Source organism: Apus apus, chromosome 18 (genome assembly GCF_020740795.1).
Source record: "Apus apus isolate bApuApu2 chromosome 18, bApuApu2.pri.cur, whole genome shotgun sequence".
NCBI classification, from domain to species: Eukaryota; Metazoa; Chordata; class Aves; order Apodiformes; family Apodidae; genus Apus; species Apus apus.
Window position 1 is genome coordinate 7,828,529 of NC_067299.1, and position 21,866 is coordinate 7,850,394.

Below are 21,866 nucleotides of genomic sequence, written 5' to 3' on the forward strand. Positions count from 1 at the left end.
CCTGCAGGGGAAGGCAGAGCCCTGCTCAGAGCCCAGGCTCCCTGCTCCAGCCTGATTTCTAGGATTGCTTTTGCATGCACAGCCCACCCATGTCAAAAAGCACAGCACGCCCCTTCACCCAGGGCCAGCACGGCCACCACAAAGGGATGTTGTAGAAAAACTAAAGGTTTATTTCATTTTTTAACAAAATACATCCTTACAAAATAACCATTTTTGCTCTTACGCTGAGGGACTGGGCATGGTCCTTGCCAGCTCTCCTTCCCTCCTCCTCTTCCTCAGTTTGGAGCTGGACCAGAGTGCTGCTGGGGAAGGAGAGGCAGCGATGCTCTCCCAGGGTGTGGGATGCCCTGGCATGGCCCCAGCACAGCAGGAGCCCTTTGGAAGTGCCTGCAAAGGTGGCAAGACCCCAGTGGAGGGCCCTGAAGATCCCGTGGTTTTACCCCCCAGCAGTACCACAGCATGTCCCACCAGCAGCAGGGCAGCGGGTCAGCCAGACCCTGGCACCACGTTCCCATGAGCTGGTGTTTGGACATTGCTCCTGCTGGCCTTGGGGTTGGTGCAGGCTGGTGATGGGATGACAACCATGTTTTAGGAGAGGAGGAGGAGGAATAGGGTGCAGGTCCATCCGTCAGTCTGGCTTCTGCCAAGAGAGTGAGGTGCACAGTGATGGCTGGTGCTCTGTCCCCAACCTCCCCTCTGCAGGCAATGCTGCCGTCCAAGATGTGATGTTGATCCCACATCCTGCACCCAGCTCAGCACCTGCCTGCCCTGAGAAACACTCAGCCAAGGTTAGACATCACAGCCCACATCTCCTGTGTGCCTCCCTGGAGTCCTGCTGCCTCCTGGGGGCCTTGGGATGGCCCCGAGACCCACCACCCTGAGCCCTGCCAGCACCACTCACCTCTCACTGCTTGTTGTCCAGCTCCTTTTCCTTCTTATGAGACTTCGACTGGGGGTTAAATGAGAGAAATCAATGATTCTTTTACAGTCCTCCCCCTTTCTAATGCCAAGTTAAAATGTGGTTGGACACTTTCTAACTCCTAATGTATAAGAATATTTTCAGATTAATGAGGAGAGCTGTTTTTGCATCCTAGGAAAGGCCATAAATCTCCCACAGTCATGAAGACGTTCTCAGAAAGCAGAAAAGGTGACATTTTCCAGCTTGCTGAGACCCTGGTCTGTCCCTGCTTCCCTTAAAGCAATGCAAGTGTTACCAGATATTGGAATATCTGGGGATAAAGGGAGGGAACAAAGTTATGAACAGTGAGTCCCACAGAAAATCTCTAATTTTGGAGAGGAGATTAATGGATCCCAGTCTTCAACAGCCCCGAGGGCTCAGGATTCCCACTAGGTCAGGAAGGTGCCTGGTTGCTCCTCAATATAAAAGTGTTGTTTGTGCTCCAGCATCATTCCTCACACACACACATCCACGCTCACACCCACCAGAGCCTCCACAGAGGTGGGACTCCCTGGTACTTACAGGCTCCTGTTCTGCATATTTGAATTTCTTCTGCTTGTAATAGTCCCGTCCTTGGAGAAAATGCAGCAGGAGCAGGTCACAGAGCACAGAGGCCTTAAAGCAAAGGGCAGTTAGGGCTGGGGCTGCACTCCCAGCTCACCTCTGCCACCTTCTTCTTCCAGCTCATTTCAGATGTCCTACAAATTAGGGTCACTTTTGCTTCAACCCACAACGTGGCAGCTGCGAAGGAGCATAAAAGCCCCTGAACGTCCATTTAGGACAAAGTAAAGTGTGCAGGGTTCAAAACTGGGCAGCTTAAGTCCACAGAAATTGTTTCCACTTTGGGAACGTGCAAACACCCTTTGGGTCATGCCAAGCCTTTCATGACCTTACCCAAATAGGATGCTGGGTTTCTGTTGTGCATTAAATACTGCCCATCACCTCCAGACCCCCTCAATACCAGCTCTAGCCCAAAACTGTCAAGATACCAAGACATGGCCCTGCTACCCCAGCCTGCCTTCCCCCCCTCAACAGGACAGGGGCTCCCACTGGCAGAGGTCACACCAGCCTGTGGGAATCTTCTCCTGAGCTATGGAAGCAGGAGAGCACCTCCCTTCCCTATTCTGCCCATCCCCTGTTGCCTGAGCAGGCACCAGTATTTCACTGTAGCTCAGGGAGACACTTCCCCACGGGTGTCACAGGCAGGGAGAAGAATTTGAGAGCCTCCATACAGAGGTTGGAAACATCTGAACTTACCACTCCAAAAATACCAATTCCAGAGCCAATTGTGGTCATGGTCGGGATGATGTCAAATTTGCCTGCCTGAATAAAAAAAAAAAATCAGAGAAAATAGGTGATAGGTTACAGGCAGCCCAGGGAAGGAGCAAGGGGACTCAGCTCAAGTGCCTCCCAGCAGCCCAAAGCACAACCACAGCACAGAGAGAAACAGGAGCTGGGTGGGAACTGGTTTTAAACTCGTTGCTCAAACAGAAACATATGGTAGGTTAGTTTTAGACTGTGACAAATTGAAACCACTTTGCTTATTTTATTTTTAATGAATATATATATATATACACACACACACATTTAAATATTCCCAGTGGGAACACAACAAGGAAAGACTTCTCTCCCAGTGGAAAGAAAAAGGCAAAATAGAAAAATGCAAATGTTCAGCTTTTGGAAACACCAGCAAAAGGTTTTGACTTTCCACAGTCCTCCCCAAGCCATCATGACGGGTTTTGGGACAAAACCACTGACTGAAGAATAGCAGACAGAGGGGAAACCCATTTTACAGGTCACACCTCTGTTCCCTTCCCTGGCACTTCCCAGCACCAAAGGAAACCACTCACACTGGTTTTCCTGGCCTGAGAGACCCTGGGGCTGTGTTACAGAGCTGGGACCTTCCTGAGGACATGGCACTGCCATCCTGAGGACCCAGCCCAGCACCTGGCCACCCTTACCTTGCCATTCACCAGGATGTCAAACCGGATCCCAAACACCTTGTAGAGTGTCCTCTTCTCCATCCCAGCTTCCTTGTAGTATTTGGCATATCTGTGTGATTGGATGGTGAGTGTTAATGGCCTGCTGGGGTGTCCAACACCCCCTGCAACCCAGTGGCATCGAGATCTTGGCGGGCAGCAGAGCAGGACAAAGATCTGGGGATGAGTTGTCATGGACCTGCTCCATAACACCTCTAAAGGAGCTGGGCTGTTGGCACCTTTCCCTTCTGTGCCTCAGTTTCCCTGCCTGCACGTTGGAGCTAAAGCTCCTGCTTGTGTTGATACCTGATAACCCCAAGCCCTACGTGACAGCAGATGACAGTGCAGCACCAGTGGGACCTTCACACAGAACAGCAGCTCATGCCCAAATGTCACACTGGCTGAATGCTTTGAAGTGTGGGAACACGTGAGATGACCCTGCACCATCTCCACACTTTCAGGGGGCTTCCTGAGAGCTGAGCTGAGCAGGAGTCTCTGCAGGGGGAGGAGCTGTACTGGGAAAAGTAATTTTGATGCCAAGGGATGGGCTATGTGGTGCTGAGGGACATGATTTAGTGGTGGCCTTGGCAGTGCTGCTTTAATGGTTGAACCTGATGATCTTAAAGGATTTTCCCAACCAAAATGATTCTATGATCCTATGATCCCATTTCTTGTGCCCTTCTGAAGAGAGCTCTGCTGTCTGGCACTGCAATGGAGAACAGTCCCTGATCTTCCACCACCCCTCGAGTGCTGTGGCATCCTGCAAGATGGCACCTTGGAATTCTTCCCGGGGAGTTAGCAGGGTCTCCTTACCTGAAGTTGAAGCCTGGTGAAACGTTAGTGTCATCATTGTAGAGGCCATGGAACTGGTAGATGGGTTTGCAGTACCGGATGGGCCAGTCCAGGTCGCAGTTCCAGTCGATGGTGATGCCCACCACTCCACCCTGCAGCCAAGAGGAGAGGCATGAGGTTCCCCCTCCTTCGACCTGGCCCACAAGGGGAAGTGCTTTCCCTCCTCACACATGGCCTTTCTCGATGCTATGGGATGTCCTGGCTCCCCAGGACATGCCCCTCAGTCCTCCTGGGCAGCCTCAGCTTTGTGCCCTACACATCACCCTATGGGGCAGCACTTGTTTCTGCCCTAAATGCTGGACACACAAACTCATGCCCTCTTGCTCCTGGTCAGCACCTCAAGCCCAAGGCATGGTCCCGAGAGCCAGTGCTGACTGCAAATCCTCCACAGTCCCATGAGATTCACCTTTCCTGTGGCTTAACCCTGTCAACAAACCATTAGCATCACTGGGGAGGGACTTTTGACAAGGGCTTGTAGCGAGAGGACAAGGGGGATGGATTAAAACTGGAAGAGGGGAGATTTAGGTTGGACATTAGGAGGAAATTCTTTGCTGTGAAGGTGGTGAGACCCTGGCCCAGGTTGCCCAGGGAAGCTGTGGCTGCCCCATCCCTGGCAGTGTTGAAGGGCAGGTTGGGTGGGGATTGGAGCAACCTGGGCTGGTGGGAGGTGTCCCTGTCCGTGCAAGGGGGTTGGATCTGGATGATCTTTCAGGTGCCTCCCAACCCAAACCATTCTACATTTCTATGAAAACAAAGCCAATTTACCACAGCCACAGAGGAGAGTGAAATGAACCCATGCAAACCAGAAGCAAAACCTCTCCATGAGAGGTGACCACCTGCTAGGAAATGAAGCAGTCCCTCCTGAGCCCACTCCAGGTTCCAACTTGCTGTCTCCAAGAGGTTTGTCTTTTTGCCCCCATGCAAGTCTGGTTTGATTGACTGCCTGGCAAAGAGAGCTCATGGCTCTGCAGTGCAGAAAGAGCAGAGACCACCCTGAGAAGCTGCATTTCTGAGCCCGGGGAGAGGCTGCAGTTTGCAACAACCAGTATCTGGGTGGGATTTGGCCACACAGCTCTTGTTGTTCACTGTGCAAACCAAACTAAACCGAACCCTGGATTTACTGCCAGCGGGTCAAACAGTGTCCATCTCACAGAGGAGTTTCCAAGAAAGGCTTAAATATTAGGCCATGTCCAAGGAGATTCATAATCTTTAAGAGCTAATTCTGACACTGCCTCACAAGTGCTTGAGGAAACAGATCCCTCGTGTCTCAGCAGCCTGGGGATGGCTGCTCTGGCCGTGTCTCCCTCCCCAGGACAGGAAGAAACATGGTTTGAAGTGGAAGTACCTTCACAGCCAGGAAGGTAAAATTCTGACCCGATTCCTTCACTATGTAGCCCAGCTCAAACACGGGGCACAGGGGGTCAGTGACTTTGTGGTAGGTGCATTTCTTCAGGTACTGCTTGGTAACGGTCTCAACCAAGTTGCGCCTGGGAACGAAAAGGGAAAGAGTCTGAACAACCCAATAAATTGGGTGGGAAAGGACCTCTGGAGGTGCCTGGTCCAACCTGTTGCTCAAAGCCCAGTGCCTCACCTTCCATCCCCACAGGCCCATCAAACCTCACACATGGAGAGTGGGCCCTTTCCTCCAGCCCTACCTGGTTTCTCCCACCCCATCAGCAACTCCTTTCCCCCAGACCTGCTCCTGCAGAGGAAGCCTCTCTGCTGTTTCCTTTCCTGGAAATGTTCTCCCCCCCTGCTTTAGCCCCCTGCTGCCCAAGCCCAGCACACACCTGCCTGTGCTCACCTTTTCTAGCACCCCTCTGTCTCATTCCTCAGCTTTCCAAACCCTCCTGTGACCTCCACCATCCCTCCCAGCTGCCTCTCCCATTCACATGCCAGCATGGACAATGCTCCTGGCACCAACAGTTTTTATCTGGGACAGCTCACGGATCCCACAGCTTTTACATTTAGCTGGATTTTGCCATCTCCACTAGAAGGGTGAAAAGGAAAGGACAACCTCTTGCCTTCCACCCTGCTCTGTTCTTCTAAAAATAATCCTTCTGTGAAGCCTCCCTGACCCAGATGCTTGGAAGTCTTGTGTCTTGCTCAACCCTGTCCCATCATTTATGCTCGAGGGTTAATGAGCAGCAGTGATCAAAGGCAGGAAGTTTCTCCATGACTCCAGCCAGCTCAGCCCCTGCAGCAGCAGCCAGCCTGGCTGCCTGCACCTCCCCAGACCTTCTGTCCCCACAGTGTCCCCTCTCCTGCCTGCCCTTGCTCAGGTTGCCACCTCTCTTGGCCACTGGTGGGGAAATCTCCTCTCCCTGCCACCTTTCTGTGTGCAGAGCAAGGTTGGCTCAAGACTGCCAGGCATGTAACCTCTACACCCCAGGGATATAATCAGCAAGAATCTGCCATCTTCAGCACAAGCAGCTTCTGTCCATTTGTTCCAAACCAGACATATAACCAGTGTCACCACAAAGCCTCCTTCATGCACACCTTCAGCTGGTGGCACTGTCTCAGGGCTGGCCCTACAAACCCTTGCAGAAACAGGTGGGAACTATGGTGTTGAGAGGGACCTCCTGCTCCCTTTTGGGCACCCAGCTTGCCCTGGCTGCTCACACCCCACCCTGCCAGGCAGTATCTTACTGTTATCTTCAGGGAGGAGAAGGGAGAAGAAAAATGAAGAATTGGAGAAGCTGTGTTCTCATGTTCATCATGTGAAGGTAACTCAGAGGACATGAACTCCGGAAATCTTCTTTCCTGTAACCACAGCTTACCAGCTGAGGTGGGACAGACTTGGGAGGGAAACGTCTTGGTTCTGATCAGCTAATCTGGTGATCAGTGCAGCAGTTAGAGTAGTCCTGGGCTCACTGATGGGGAGTGGTTGAGATCAAGCACCCAGCTACACCCATGGTTTGATGGCAGGAGCCATCCCCCTGTACCTTCCCTTACCTGAACACCTTGAACCGGGGGAAGGTGATGCTGTTCTTGATGAACAAGGTGAAGTTCTCTGCTTCTGACAACAGGGCAGGTCTGAAAAACACAAGTGCTGACATGTGGCCATCACTCAGCTCTCTGGCCTCCAGAGAAAGCCCCATTTGGTGAACATCCATCCAAACGGGGATGAACAGGACCTAGAAAAACTGGTGATCTCACCCCTTTCCTTCCTAAGTGAAAGACCCCACTAAGGTTCAGAAAAGCCCCAAGGAAGGATGGAAGTCCTTGCTAGGGAAAACGAGGGAGTTAGGTGCTGGGATTTCAGTTAAGAAACCCCAAAAAAAGCACAGTCAGGTGCCTGGAAGGGAGCTCAAGGGCCTGTATGCTTCTCTGGGCTCCTTGGTGGACTTGTCGTTGTCCCTGTGTCCCCCCCTCCCCCCGTGAGAAGGGAGGCAAGGAGGAACAGGACCTTGCATCTACCAGGGGTTAGATGCTTCACAGTGGCCCGTGGAGGCTGGAGGTGGAGGAGATCTCATGGGCAGAGCACAACTTTACTCTGAAGGTAAAGAGGATAGATGGGGGCTGCTGGTCCATGCCCAGAGCACCCAGCAGAGACAGGGTTAGCTGCCAGCAAGGTGAGGAGCAAACCACACCAGGAGAGACACAAATTCCATGGGGACAATGGGCAGGCTGGGCTGCATTTAGCAAGAAGTTCTGCCCAACATCAGGTGCTGCTGGTGCAGCTGGAGTGGCACCAGGGTGGAAAAGGGGACAATGAGATGATTCCTTACTTAGGAACATAGCCATCATCTTCAACAGGGCACCAGCCAAAGATCTCACAGGTCTTCACGGAGCTGTTGAAATGCACACACTTGCCTGTCATCAGCCCTGTGGGAAAGAAAGACAGCTGCTCACACCCCTGGATACTGGGAAATCTCAGCCTCACACTGGGATAGATGGGATCTGACTGGAGCTTCAGCCCTGCCACAGACATCCAAGGCACCAAAAACTCAGGGCTTTGGTGCCCTTTTATAAAAAGGGTAATTAATTGTGGCCTCCCAGCTCGGGGCTGGGCTTTATCTTGCACAAGGGAACAGCTGGGCATTCTTGCTAAACTGGGAACAACTGGGTATTTCTTGCTAAAATACACCTCAGAGAGTGCCAGTTTGCTGGAAGAAGAGCAGCCTGGGGGACACGGCTTGGCCTTGATCACCTTTTTGTTGGCAGAGCTTCTTGCAGCTCTTTCAGAAGAGGAAAGCAGGGCCAGCCCAGGTGGGACCCAGCACATCAAGGGCTTTTCCCAAGCCCCAGCAGTGGTGGTCTAAAGTAGGTACCCCTCCCAAACACCCCAGCCCTGCAGCTTCACCAGAGCCCTCTGAGCTCAGCGCTGGAACCTGGGCTCTGTGTCCCCTACCTTGTCCCTGGCGACTGTATTTCCCTTTGGTGCAGTCACTGTCCTGCTTGCAGGGCCCAGCATCTGGCAGCTGTTGGGAGAAAGCAGCCACCTCTCAGCATCACACCCTGTCCTTCCATCCCTCTGTCCCTCCTGCCTCACCAGGAGGTGTTTTCCACGGGGGAAACACTGCTCAGCTGCAGCCAGAGCCTCATCCATCACAAAATCACAGGATTGCCAAGGCTGGAAAAGACCTTTCAGATCATCAAGTCCAACCCATGACCTGACACCACCACATCTCCAGACCATGGCACAAAGTGCCACATCCAGCCTTTCCTTGAACACCTCCACGGATGGTGCCTCCACCACTTCCCTGGGAAGTCCATTCCAGTGTCTGATCCATACACCACTTCCCAGCCATGGATGTCCAGAATAAGCAGGAAAAAAGAGGGATTTATGTTTTTTTTTTTAACTTCAGGCAGATGCTTTTATTTAAGCCTCGAGTCTGATCTGCTTGATCATCTCAAAAAGAAGGAAACTCGGATGGATACTGGCTATTTTAGCAGAGCAAAAGCCTTCATGCAGCACTTGCAGGTCAGGAACAACAACACTGGACCAGGCTCAGGCTTTTATAAAACCTCTCAATGTCAGGAAAACTTCCCCCAGAGCCACCACCACCACCCCTGGAATGAGAGAAGCTGAAGCTGCTGCAGGAAGCCAGTGTGTTTACCTCTGGGCAGGTTCCTTGCTTCTGTCCAGGGGTGATAATGAAGTTGGTCATCACCACGAACGAGCTGTCCCCCTGTGGAGACACAGCCAGCACTGCATCTTCTGGTGGAGTTTGTGCAAGGAGCCTCTCCCTGGGGCAAGGGGTGGGGAACCCAAACCACAGGGTCATATCCAGGCAGATGGCACCTTTCTCCCCAGCTTTGGGTCCTCCACCCTCCTCCACCACAGCTGGGGAAGCCGGTTGTGGCCCTGGGGAGCTGCAGGTCAGTGGAGGACACCCATGGCTGCCTGAGACACTCATCTGGAGGCAACAGAGGAGCCTTGATCTTTTGGGGGAAGGTCTCAAACATGCCCCATCATCCACGGTGAGTCCCAAGCACCGAAAGCTCCCCAGGGGTGATACGTGGGCAGAGGTTTGTGGCAGGAGCAACCTGCTTTCCACCACAGGGACACCACGTCATGGTTTGTGCCCTGGAAAGCGTGCACAGCGCCCTGGCACTTGGGGAAAAGTGGCTGCTGGGGCAAAAGCAACCCCCCCCCCCCACCCCAACCCACCCTGGCCTCCTTACCTGGGGTGGGAAAACATAATCCACCACATCCCAGATGTGGGGGCCCATGACGCTCTCGTTGGTCACCGTCAGGCCTTTCATCTTCACCGAGACCGAGCTGACAACACTGTCCTGAGACTGGTAACCCTTCTCATAGAGGAAAACCCACCTGGACAGGGAAAGGCAGGGGGGTGAGCGTGGCCACCAGCACTCGTCTGCAGGAGCCCCAAGTCCCAGCACATCACTGAGGGCTGGGGTTTCTGTTACAAGTCTCACCTGGGGGTTGATTTGCCCAATTCCCTCCAGCTGGATGAGGGATCTGTTGCTGAGCTCTCCCACCCTCTGCCTGAGGCATGCAGCAGCTGTGGGACCTGGCTTCCATGGTGGGGTGGTACGTTTTAGGGCCTGGGACACGTTTTATGGTGGAGGCAGGTGGAGCAGGGTGGCCACCAGCCACTTGGTCTTCAAGCCCGTGGCAGGTTTGCAGCTCGCTGGGCTCTGCCACCCTCCCCTGCTTCTTCCTGACCCACCTCTCAGGCAACTCTCCAGAAGTCAGTGCCTCCAGGGCCAAGACAAGAAGAAGCCTGCTCACAACTCCTGTCCGGGCTCACTGTTCATCATCATAGAATCATAGAATCATAGAATCTTAGGGGTTGGAAGGGACCTCGAAAGATCATCTAGTCCAACCCCCCCTGCCAGAGCAGGGTCACCCAGAGCACATCACACAAGAACGCATCCAGGTGGGTTTTGAATGTCTCCAGTGAAGGAGACTCCACAGCCTCCCTGGGCAGCCTGTCCCAGGGCTCTGTCACTCTCACAGTAAAAAAATTTTTTTCGTATATTCACCTTGAACCTCCTATGCTCCAATTTCCACCCATTACCCCTTGTCCTATCACTGGTCATCACTGAGAAAAGCCTAACTCCATCTCCCTGACACTCACCCCTTACGTATTTGTAAACATTAATGAGGTCACCCCTCAGTCTCCTTTTCTCCAAGCTAAAGAGACCCAGCTCCCTCAGCCTCTCCTCATCAGGGAGATGTTCCACTCCCTTAATCATCTTTGTAGCTCTGCGCTGGACTCTCTCAAGCAGATCCCTGTCCTTCTTGAACTGAGGGGCCCAGAACTGGACACAATACTCCAGATGCGGCCTCACCAATGCAGAATAAAGAGGTAGGAGAACTTCTCTTGACCTACTAACCACACTCTTTCTAATGCACCCCAGGATGCCGTTGGCCTTCTTGGCCACAAGGGCACATTGCTGGCTCATGGTCATCCTAGCATTCATTCCCCATCCAGCAGAAGTCATTCCCCATCCAGCAAAGGGAACCAGGGAGCTGTGGGCCTGGCTGCAGGAAGGCAGCAGGAGCAGGGCTGGGGACCCTGCTGTGGCCCTCCCCTCTTTTCCCAGCCCATCGCAGGGTCATTAGGGCCCGCTCCCGACCCTGTTTAACCTATGGCATAAACAAGCTGCTGCTGGATTAACTCCGACTCAGGGAGACTATAAACATGGGCAAAGAACCATCCCGGGTAGCGCTGCCGGCGGCGCGGAACGTTCCTGGTGCTAAAAAAGGAGAGATCTGGGTTTTGTCCCCAACTGCCGCGGGCAGCGGTCCCGCTGGCTGGGACAAGAGGCTGGGAGCTGCCCGTGATGGAAGCCTGAGGTGTCAGCCTGTCCCCCCAGCACCCGACCCACAGGGAGGGGAAAAAAAGGGGGGAACTCCAGGTGCTGCCAGGAGATCTGGAGCTGGAGGCTGCGGGGACCTCCCGGGGTTTGGTGCTCCCAGACCCCATGGGCATCCCGGGACAGGTGCTGAGGGGACCCTCCAGGAATGGCATCTGCCCCAGCAGCTGGGGGTGGGAGCAGGAATCCAGCACTGCTGCCACCCCAGCTGGGACACCCAGATCCAACCTCCTTCTCCAAGGCAGGGGCACACACTGGGTTGCACTGGGCATTGTCCCCCAGGCCCTCGGGGCTGCTGGAGGCTGGGAGCTGGTGTCCCCATGGGGGAGTGCTTCCCTAAATCTGCCTCTGGTGCAGCCTCTGCCGCTGCCACCTCTTCCCTTCCTGGCAGAGGTGTCTGCAGGCACACAGGGCACACCCCATCGTGTGACAAAAGCCACATCAAGCCCTGCCCAGGCAGAAAAAAAATCACTTGGTGCCACAGCCCCACGTGGCGGAGTCACCAAACCCTCCTCCCTGGAGGCCCCATCCTGTGGCTCAGCCCTCGGCCTCCTGGCACGCCAGGTTCTCAGGAAATTCAAGCCAGAATGTGGGGTGGGGAGCCCCTGATGTCTGCAGAAAGAAGAGCAGGTGGAGGACAGAGCTGCTCCTCAAGGATAACTCCAGCACCAGGAGGGGCCAGCCCCAGGTCTCTGCCCTGAAGGTCCTGCCAGGGGGGAACACAAGATGTTCCTCTGGGCTAATTGCAAAGAAATAAACATTTCCCTGCTGAATTTGCTCTCAAAGAAGGGAAAACACCCAGAGTGGTGGCTGGGTGTGGGCCGGGAGCTGGAGGCAGTGCAGGGGCAGCCAGGAATGCCCATGGCCTGTGGGGCTGTGGGCAGCCCCTTGCTAATGAAGCCTGAGCCCACTGAGACAGCAAAAATGTGGGAATTGCAGCACAGCAACCTCCTCCCCTCAGCCCTGGCTGTCACCCCCCTGAGCTGGTTCTCTTTTTGCTCCCTCCTGTCTCCATTTAGCTGGGTTGCTTAAGCCTGGTTTCCTTAGGAAGTCCCCCTCACACCAACCGTCTCTGCTGGTTCCTCCTGGCAGGAGCTGCTGCCCCTGGCTGGGTGTGCTGGAAGTGGGGTTTTCCAGGGATCAGCCCTTGGGAGAGCCAGCATTGCTCCCAGTAACACCAGTCTGGAGCCAGTGCAGAACCCTTTGCAATTGAACATCCTTGAGGCCCCAGCTCAAGGGATGAGGATCACCCAACCTGCTGGTGAGCAGGGTGGGATCACTGATGGGGTCCCGTGATGACCCCCCTGGGGAGCTTTTCCCCCTTTCCAGGGGATCTGGGCTAAAAGCCAGATGGGCACAGCTCCTCACTTGCACTGACCCCTGGGAGCCTCTCCTTTGGGCTGCACTTGTCCCCTGGCACCCCCAAAACACCCATTTTCTCCAGTTCATGGCCAGACCCACCCCCCTTCTCCCTGCAAACCTCGTGCCATGGGACTCTTCCCACTGGGAGGGAGCTGGTCCTTCTCTCCAGGGCTGAGCTCCCAGCAGCCAGGGGGGCACAGCAAAGATGTTTGCACTGATCCCACCCATCACACCCTGAGGCACAAGGGGATTCTTCAATGTGAGGGTGGTAAGACCCTGGAACAGGTTGCCCAGAGAAGCTGTGGCTGCCCCATCCCTGGCAGTGTTGAAGGGCAGGTTGGATGGGGCTTGGAGCAGCCTGGGCTGGTGGGAGGTGTCCCTGCCTGTGCAGGGGGGTTGGAACTGGATGATCTTGAAGGTCCCTTCCAACTCCAAAAATTCTGTCATTCTGTGACCGAATTTGTGAGGCAGGAGCGGCCCCAGCCCTGGGGCACCCAAGGACATGCACCCTCCTGCTGCCTTCTCCAAGCAGCTCCTCCTGGTGCTGCCTCCCACGGGCCACACAGCCCGGGGCTTTGGAGAGCAGCTCCATCCCAGCCCCAGGGACGGGCTGGGGGAGGATTTATGGTCCTGCCTCCGGCCGCTCGGGGCTCACAAATCATCGCGCTGGCCCCAGCTGCCTCTTCTTTAATATAAATGAAAATAAAAATAACAACAGATTCTCAGGCCACCGTCCAGCAGCTCGAGAGGTATTTGGACGTGGCTCAGCGAGGAGCCGGGGCCCCGGCACACGCGGCAGGGCTGGGCAGGGAGCAGCTTCCAGCCCGCACAGGAACCACTCCTGGACACCCTGTGGGGACTGGGAGACCCTCTGGAAGACCCACGGTAGGACACCAGGCTGCCCAGGAATGCTGGAAGACCCACAGTAGGACACCAGGCTGCCCAGGAATGTTGGAAGACCCACGGTAGGACACCAGGCTGCCCAGGAATGCTGGAAGACCCACAGTAGGACACCAGGCTGCCCAGGAATGTTGGAAGACCCACGGTAGGACACCAGGCTGCCCAGGAATGCTGGAAGACCCACGGTAGGACACCAGGCTGCCCAGGAATGCTGGAAGACCCACGGTAGGACACCAGGCTGCCCAGGAATGGCCACAGCCAGAGGGATGAGATGCTATCAGCAAGAAACCTCCCCCTGGATCAGGATGTAGGGGATACATGAGCCCCTCCAACTCTGTGGCTTTTTAAGCTGGTGGCAAAGCATGAAGCTGGGGGAGAGAGCAGGGCCTGGGGAGCCTTACCCGATGATGTACGCCAGGACGATGAGCTGGATCAGCCGGAAGGTCAGTCCCACCTTCTTGTTCCTCACCAGCACCATCCTGGGGGTGTCATACTCGAAGAGGAAGGCAGACACCTTATCCATGAACTTCTGCCCCATGGCTGCTCTGGAGCTGTGCCACAGCCCCCACTGCTCACTGTCCCCTGGGCTGGGCCGTGCCTCCTGCTCCAGCAACTCCTCTGTTTGCAGAGAGGAGGAGGGGGGGGAAAAAAAAACCCAACACACAGACAAATACTAATGAAAAAAAAAAAACCAAACCCAAAAGAAGATAGAAGAAGCTAGAAACGCTATCGGCGTTGCTTCGTGCACATCTGGGCTGTCTGGTTTCCTCTTCTGGGCAAAGACGGGGTTTCCTCTTCCTATAAGCTCTGGGCTGGGAGCAGCTGGTGCCCTACATGGCCCGGGGGTGGGACGGGGTGTGGAGGCTGCAGGGCCACCCCACTGCCAAGCCCACATGCCAGCAGGGCAGGACGGAGCACCGAGGACACTGTTGCTGTGGGGACAGAAGAGCCCGTGGGCAGGGACCAGCCAGCATCCCTGAAGGCAACGGGGGGGGGGGGGGTGGGAGGAGGTGGTGGGGGTCCCAGGAGAAGATTTGAGGCAGTGGGGCTGGGGTATCATCTCTCCTGCTGCTACTTCAGGCTGCGGGGGGATGGCTGCGTCACCCTGTCCCAAGCCTTGTCCTTTCCCTCACTTTCCTGCCCTGTCCCTCAAAAAGCTGCCCCAGGGAAAAAGGGTCAGGAAAGGGGAAGGTGGGGGCTCAGAAACCCCATCCCAGCAATTTGGAGCCAGCCCAGGGAGGGGGGCTCTGGCTTGTCCCCCTCCAGCAGCCAGGCCAGCCAGCCGGGGCTTGGCTGGTTCCCAGTGCTCACATGGGCTGGGCTGGGCACGTGTGGAAGCATTTCCAGCATTTCCAGCATTTCCTGAAAGGCTGGGTCATGGCAAGGGGTGCTGTGAGCATAGGGAACATCTCTGAGTCTGTGCATGGAAGTTGGGGGCCAGCAGCAGTGCCACGGGAGGCTTTGGGAGGGGGGTTGTTTGGGTTTTTTTTTGGCCAAGGGTGCGGATGGGGACCCTGTGTGTCCCACCAGGGAGCCTGGAGGCCACAGCCCCACGGGGTGAGCTCTTGGCTGGGGAGCCCTGAGGCTGTTTTTGAGGAAAACAGAGGATGTTTCCCCCAAAAAGCCTAAAGCCCAAGCAGGGTCAGCCCTCCCCACAAGGACAGGATCCATCCCAGGAGCATTCCTGGTGCATCCGCTGCCTCCCACGCCTGGGAGGAGGTGGTGACCCTCTGTGGCCATTGAAGCTGGGACAAGGTCCTTCTCTACAGGGGGAAATAGTTTTGGAAAGATGGAAAAGTTAAACCTGCTGGGATAAATCCTTTCCTTTCCTGGACACTTCTTTTCATATCATCACCTTTCATCTTCAGTTGCCCATCGCTTTTGCATCACGTTGACCTATCAACATTTTGCAGACCTGACAACCATGAAACGAATGGAACGAATCCATTCTCTTTGCTGGGCAACAGGGAAAACAGGGTCAGGGGGGTGGGGGGGGGGGAAGCAGACCAACCATTTATCCAAAACTCTTGGGCATGCCATCAAGCTTGGGCATCCAAATGAGATGATCCCACATCACAAGCGACGTGACACCGTCCCACTGCCCCAATCCCCAGCCACAAGGGAAGCTCCTAGATGGGGACCCACGAGCAAAAACGAAATGCTGATGCTAATCATCTAAGATTGAGGGCTGATACTGCTATTGAGCAGAGCAGACAAACCTTATAAGCTTAGCTATCTGTCAGGAGAGAAGCAAATAACTTACTGTATGAAACGAGGCCTTTTAGGGAAGGCGGCTCACCCTTGCCAAAGCCATGGGGATAATGAAAATAGGACAGCTAAATTTAACAGCAAAATGACTTGTAAAAGAGTCACTTCTAACCTTCTCTCTGGTAGTTGGAGTCAATAAAATGGTTGTAGCGTGGATTTAGCTGAAATATTTTCCATTGGGAGACACTATGCATCTCCCATTTTAGTATCTCTTGGAGCCATCTTGTAGCTGGTGAGTGGGGCTGGACCCCGTGGACGTGGTTGGGAGATGTGGGGAGCAGGGGATCCCTGCATAGGAGCACCATGGGCCTGGGTCTTCTCCAGGGCTGCTGGGCACCCACCTGGCCACGGGTTTGAGAACTATCACAGCCCTCTCGGGCTCACCAGCCAAGGTTGGGTTTGCCACTCCTTAAATGACTTTATAACAGGGCAATTCATGGCTTGGGGCTGACACTGCTCAGCCACCTGGTCCCACAGCAGCCCATGGGTGTGGAGCCACGCTGGCTAGCTGGTGTGCCTGGGGCTGTGGCCTGCAGACCCCTTATCCCCCTCCCTGCCTCTGCCAGGGGGTTGTCATGGGGAAGTGCTCTGCCTGGGCTGCTCACTTGTTAAATTACCTGCTCAGACAGGGTGGCTGCTTGCCAGGAGATGCTGAGTTCCTGGGGCTGTGCTGCTTTCTCCTGCAGCTCCATTGTTGGGCTGTCCTGGTGGTTGCTCCCAGCTTGCTTTCCCCTGCCAACAACCTGCTGTGACAGGAAACACATCACTCTAATACCTAACATAAAAATCACCATAATAACAAAATTACTGGGAAGAGGGTTTTCCAAGTGTCCTGTGTTCGGTGCAGCCCAGAGGGCAGAGCAGCTGGGACCTCAGGGATGTTCTTACCTTGGTTTCCTGCAGGCAGAAACTTGGACTGATACCCTCACAGGCATTTCCTCTGAACAACCTTTGTATCTTCCCAGCAGGTGGGAAGCCCTGGGGCTGCTGAGGTGCAAAGCCTGAGGAGCAGTGGCATCATGAGCTGGGCTGCAGCAGGTCCTGGGCACCAAGGCTGGGTTTGCCCTGGGCACAGAAGGGGCTTGACCCCCCAGCACCATCTGAATGTGGGACCACATGGGGTTGGATGGAACAACATGGGGGACACAAAGGACAAAACTGGATAGTGCTAAGGAGAATGAGCCCATCTAGCTCCACTGCCCACAGGAGGGGAAAATGAAGCAGCAACAGCCAATGAGGCACTAAAGCCCCTGGTTTGGTGTCCGGGGTTGCAAACACCAGGACCAGTTTGTCCAAGTGCTCTCCTGGGCCAGCCAGCATTGGCTCTTGGACTCTTGGACTCATCCAGCATCTCCTTCAGCACCAGCCAGGTCAGACACCCAGGGCACAGAGGGTTGAGGAACCTTCCGAGGGCAGCCCCAGCAGCACTTAGCATGGGACTCAGCTGCAAAAGCAGCTCCTTGTTCCTACCCACTCAACAAACCCACCCTCTGCTGGGAGCTGTGGAGAGAAAAATGCAAAAAATCCCCAAACCAAACAGAAAAAAAAAACAACACATGGTAATTTTAAGGGAGACATTTGGAACCATGAGCTCATCCTTGTGTTGAGCTGGGACAGGGACTCAGAGGATGGAGGAGCTGCTGGGGCACAAAGAGGAGGATCTGAAGGTCTCTGCACAAGGCTCAAGGCCACCCACACCCAGGAAAGCAAAGGCATGGTGGGTAGAAGAGCTACCAGGTCTTTCCAGGCTCTCAGACGTTGCTCTTCCAAAAGCTTCTTGAGGGAGGAAAAAATAAAAATAAAAATTATAGATGAGGCTCATTACACAATCCAGACTCTCGCTTGGCAGCTCCCAGAGTGCAGCTCTGAATTTCAGCACAAAAATGTGCAGCACGCTGCAAATCTGGGGCTGGGGAGGAATAACACAGTGACCAGGAGATTTGAAATACGATGGTGGGTGCAAAGGGGACTTCCAGTGGCTGTGGTTCCCAGGAAGAGCCCCTGGAAGTCTGTGCCTCTTCCCAGAAATGTTGGCCACCACAACCCTCTCTGCCCTCACCAGCTAGAGGAGATGCTCACACTGCCCTGCTGGCCATAGGAAGGGGGGGGTGGGGGGCGTGTGTGGAAAAAAATTGGCAGAGCAAGGTCCTAGGAAACAGCATGTTCAGTTTTCTTTCCAATTTTAACTTGTCCTTGACCTCTCTTCGCTCCCTCCCAGCAGGGCTGGCTCCGCTCCGTGCCCGGCCCAGGCAGATGGGTTGGGTTGGTGGGACTCACTGCATGGAAGTGGTGTCTCCATCCCTGGTTGCTTTGGCAACACGTCTCCTTGGGAATAACGTGTGTCCCTGGGAATACCTCATCTTCCTGGGAATACCTCATCTCCCTGGGGATTCCTCGGCGGTGGTTCAGCCGACACCAAAGGAAACACACGAGCCCAAGATGCTGAGGGCATTGAAGGGTCCCCTTGTCCCCCTGACCATCACGGCTGCTGGGAACATGGCAGGCACATCCCATAGACCCCTGGACACTTGTCATGGGGCACAGGGACCCTTGGATTGTTGGTTGGGTTTTTTTTTTGTGGGGGGTAACATCTGCTTTCTGAATCATAGCATCATAGAATGATGGAGTGGCTTGGGTTGGGAGGACATTAAAAGTCATGCTGTTCCAACCCCTGCATGGGCAGGGACACCTCCCACCAGCTCAGGTTGCTCCAAGCCCCATCCAACCTGCCCTTCAACACTGCCAGGGATGGGGCAGCCACAGCTTCTCTGGGAAACCTGTGCCAGTGTCTCATCACTCTCACACTGAGGAATTTCCTCTTCATGTCCAACATAAATCTCCCCTCTTCCAGTTTTAATCCATTCCTCTTTGTCCTCTCCCTCCCTGCCCTTGTCCCAAGCCCCTCCCCAGCTTTCCTGGAGCCCCTTCAGGCACTGGAAGGTGCTCTAAGGTCTCCCTGGAGCCTTCTCTTCTCCAGGCTGAACACCCCACCTCTCCCAGCCTGTCTCCAGAGCAGAGCTGCTCCAGCCCAAGGATCATCTCTGTGGCCTCCTCTGGACTTGCTCCAACTGCTCCACGTCCTTCTTCTGCTGGGGACCCCAGAAGTGGCCCCAGCCCTGCAGGGGGGTCTCACCAGAGTGGAGCAGAGGAGGAGAATTCCCCCCTGGCCCTGCTGGTCAGGCTGCTGGGGATGCAGCCCAGGACAGGGTTGGTTTCTGGGCTCCAGGGCACATTGACAGCTCATGCCGAGCTTCTCATCCCCCAACACCCCCAGGTCCTTCTCTTTAGGGCTCTTCTCAATTCATTTTCTACCCAGTCTGTAATTGTGCCTGGGATTGTCCTGACCCATGGGCAGGACCTTGCACTTGGCCTTGTTGAACTCCACGAAGCTGGCGTGGGGTTTGCCTTCACCACTATGTGCTGACACAGTGCTGCACCCTCAGGAGTGGCTGGGACAGGGACTGGCTTGAGGGTCACCTCCAGCATGGTGGTGGTGGCCTTCATGGGGCAACGCCGGAGACCAGTTGACCAATGTCCCTTTCCAAAAATCAGTGTTTCCCTGGGACCTCCCTCTCTGGAACATCCCTTGGGTTACCAGGGTTTTTGAGCCACCCTTTCCAGCACCCTTTTACCAGCACCTTTCTCCTGCTGGTAGCACCCAGAAGGGCCACACCCCAAAACTGCACCATGGGTGGATCTTACCAGAAACCCCTACTGGCTCCATAACACAATCCACAGCTGCAGCAGGATTTTTCTGCTCAAGACATGACCACGGGCAGAGCTCTGGGCAATGTGGAGATGGAAACACAGCCCCAAGGCCCTGTGCCATCCCCTAGAGGAGGCCAAGTTATTTAACTACTACTTAATTAATAATTATTTCCTTTGGAGGTCATTGCAGGGCTTATTTAAACCTCCTCTCTCAGCTGGGGGAGATAAGGTGAGGACTATTCTGGATACAGTCAAAATTAGCCCTGTTATTTGTATTCTTGTGCCCCGAGAGCCAATTAACTGGTAGTTAAAAAAATTCCCAACAGTCACATCATGCCACTCCTTTCATTTTTGCCTTTGTCGTCCCATGCCAGAGACCAACTCAGCTCCATTTCTAGTTTGGCTGCTCTGAAAACCCACAAGAAATCCTGATCTGGTGAGCACAGCTCCTTTTAGGGCTGAAGAATGCCCTCAGGCTCTCCCATACAGCTCCAGGGGCTCCCAAATGTCCCCCCAAATGGGGCGAGAAAACCAAAAAAAGATACACCTAGAGAAGCCACCACCACCAAACCAGCCCAAACCTCCAGAGTCGTCCAGTAAAATTGCTTTTATTTCTGTTGTTTCATAAGTATAAAACAAATCAGCCCGATACGGTGTGAGCAGAGTGGATCGTATGGATGTGACCACGAGGAGCCTTCCCACACCTTCACAGCACACCTGGCTATTTACAGCCTGACAAAAGACAGATTTAGGAAGTGGTCATGGAAAAATATCTCTCATATAATAAAATAGGAAACCTTTCTTTCAAGTCTACCCCTCGGAGAACACCCTCCCACCCTCCCCCAAGATACAATGATTCGCCTTTCGCTATGAAGCACAAACTCTTCTGAGATTTGGCTGTTCAGGCACCTCATGTTTAAAAAGAAATCAAATCAGTGTATTCCCAGACTGAAGCCATGGAGGGCACCCTCAGGGGTCACCCTCCTCTTGCTCCCAAGGGTCTGGATGGGCACAGCCCCCACCTCCCCAGCACTCCAGGCACAGGCAGGTTGAGGCTCCTTTCATGCCCTGCTCACACCATGAGCTGAACAGCACCAAAGGGACAGGACCAGGGAGTACAAGTCACCCTATGTGCCCCCCTCCTTGCTGCAGCCCTGCAAACCCTAACCCAAAACGTGCCCTGCAACCTCTGCACGGGGTGAAGCTCTTCTCCTTCACCCTAAAAATCTGACCCCTGGGGCCATCTCCGCACTGGGGACAAGCCCTGCCAGAAAGTGCCACTGCAGAGGTGGGGAAAACAGCCCAGGTGGGACTGAACAGGGGTGACTGAACCTCATCAGCCTTTATACAAGGTGATGGCTGTGCCAGGTATGGGCCAAAACCCACAGCCTGAACAGCTGGTGTTGGGAACTCCTGTGTTTAAGTTTCAGGAGTGAGAGGATCCCAAGGTCACTGAACCTCACCAGCATCTCCCACCAACCGGGCCAGCGTCAGCCTGAGCCTCTGCCCAGCAGTTACTTGGTGACTGTTTGTGGGGTAGGACGTACAAAGAGGGACCAAAAATTGCTGCTGACTTGTCCCAGTGCCCCTCTGGCTACTCCTGCCACCCACACCATGAGCAGGGACTCTGGTTCAACCCCAGATTTGAGGCTGTTAGAGGAATGAAGCCCGTATAGCAAAGCCTGTCCCTTCTCCTCCTGGCTTCTCCAGTGCCTGGTGGTACCATCCAGCATTGGTTGAGCAGAGCATCAGAAACACCCACACCACATCTTCACAGTGCCAAAGTCTCAAACACACAAACCAAAAAACCTCCCCCAGACTCTGAGCTGTACAGTGGCCACGGGACAGGAGAAAACCATGGGCCACAGCACTTCTTGGCTTTGGAGAGCATCCTTCTTCCTCCTCTTCCAACGCGCCTCCTGATAGGATCACGCACCGCAGGGGAAAGAGCTAATCCAGCAACTGGCCACAACAACACAACATCCCAAAACAGCACAAGGCACTTGTCACAGCTGCTGCCCAAAGCTGAGCCCCCAGGTTCTTGCCCCAGGGAGGTGGGACCCTCCAGGGCTGTCACCTGGCCCTGGAGAAAGGAGTGTGAAGCGCTGGGACACACCCCACACTGCCATCCGACCTGTCCTCCTCCAGGTATCCCACATTGCTCCTTCCCTGTGCAGGGAGGATCCACCACAGCAGCCCATGGCTGCTAAAGGTTTTGCTGGAAAAGACCTACATTTGATTTAAAAACTCCAGACAGGCCAGGTGGCACCGTGCAAATAAAACTCAAAAGGAAAGAAGCCCTAAACTCCGTTGTCGAAAAAGGATCCCCAAGGTTTTGCCCCTGAGCTGCCTTTTTTTAACAAGCTCTTGGGCAATCTAGCCCACCCAGTGTGCATCTCCCACCTTGGGTGCCTCAGGAAGAAGACACAAGACCTGATCCCAAAGGGATGGGCTTGGCTCTGGGATCTCCAAGGCTGCAGAAGAACATGCTCCAGCCTCTGGAAGCTCCCAGCTGGTGACATCCCCGCGACCAAAAACGACGCCAG

At 54.6% G+C, this 21,866-nt stretch overlaps 2 protein-coding genes across 2 annotated transcripts in view; both read right to left on the reverse strand.

The window, feature by feature from the left end:
* The window catches only part of ATP2A3 (ATPase sarcoplasmic/endoplasmic reticulum Ca2+ transporting 3), a 119,950-nt gene that overhangs the window by 41,240 nt on the left and 56,844 nt on the right, over positions 1-21,866 (reverse strand). The gene's annotated exons all lie outside the window — the stretch shown is intronic.
* P2RX1 (purinergic receptor P2X 1) lies at positions 416-14,137 on the reverse strand. The gene is made up of 13 exons (XM_051635774.1): positions 13,746-14,137; positions 9,421-9,568; positions 8,853-8,924; positions 8,144-8,213; positions 7,521-7,617; positions 6,745-6,825; positions 5,135-5,276; positions 3,751-3,881; positions 2,920-3,010; positions 2,216-2,281; positions 1,481-1,573; positions 902-949; positions 416-640 (listed from the first exon to the last, which is right to left on the reverse strand). Exons 1-12 carry the CDS (start codon positions 13,880-13,882, stop codon positions 905-907), a joined length of 1,173 nt encoding a protein of 390 aa, XP_051491734.1. The 5' UTR covers positions 13,883-14,137; the 3' UTR covers positions 416-640; positions 902-904.

Bases quoted from the DNA above. Each gene is read 5' to 3' on its own strand.
- P2RX1 (XM_051635774.1), bottom strand. From the start codon at position 13,882: ATGGGGCAGAAGTTCATGGATAAGGTGTCTGCCTTCCTCTTCGAGTAT. The intron at 8,925-9,420 runs GTAAGGAGGCCA...GTGTCTCCACAG, and splicing joins ATTATGTTTTCCCACCCCAG to GGGGACAGCTCGTTCGTGGT. The intron at 5,277-6,744 runs GTAAGGGAAGGT...TTTCGTTCCCAG, and splicing joins CCCCGGTTCAAGGTGTTCAG to GCGCAACTTGGTTGAGACCG.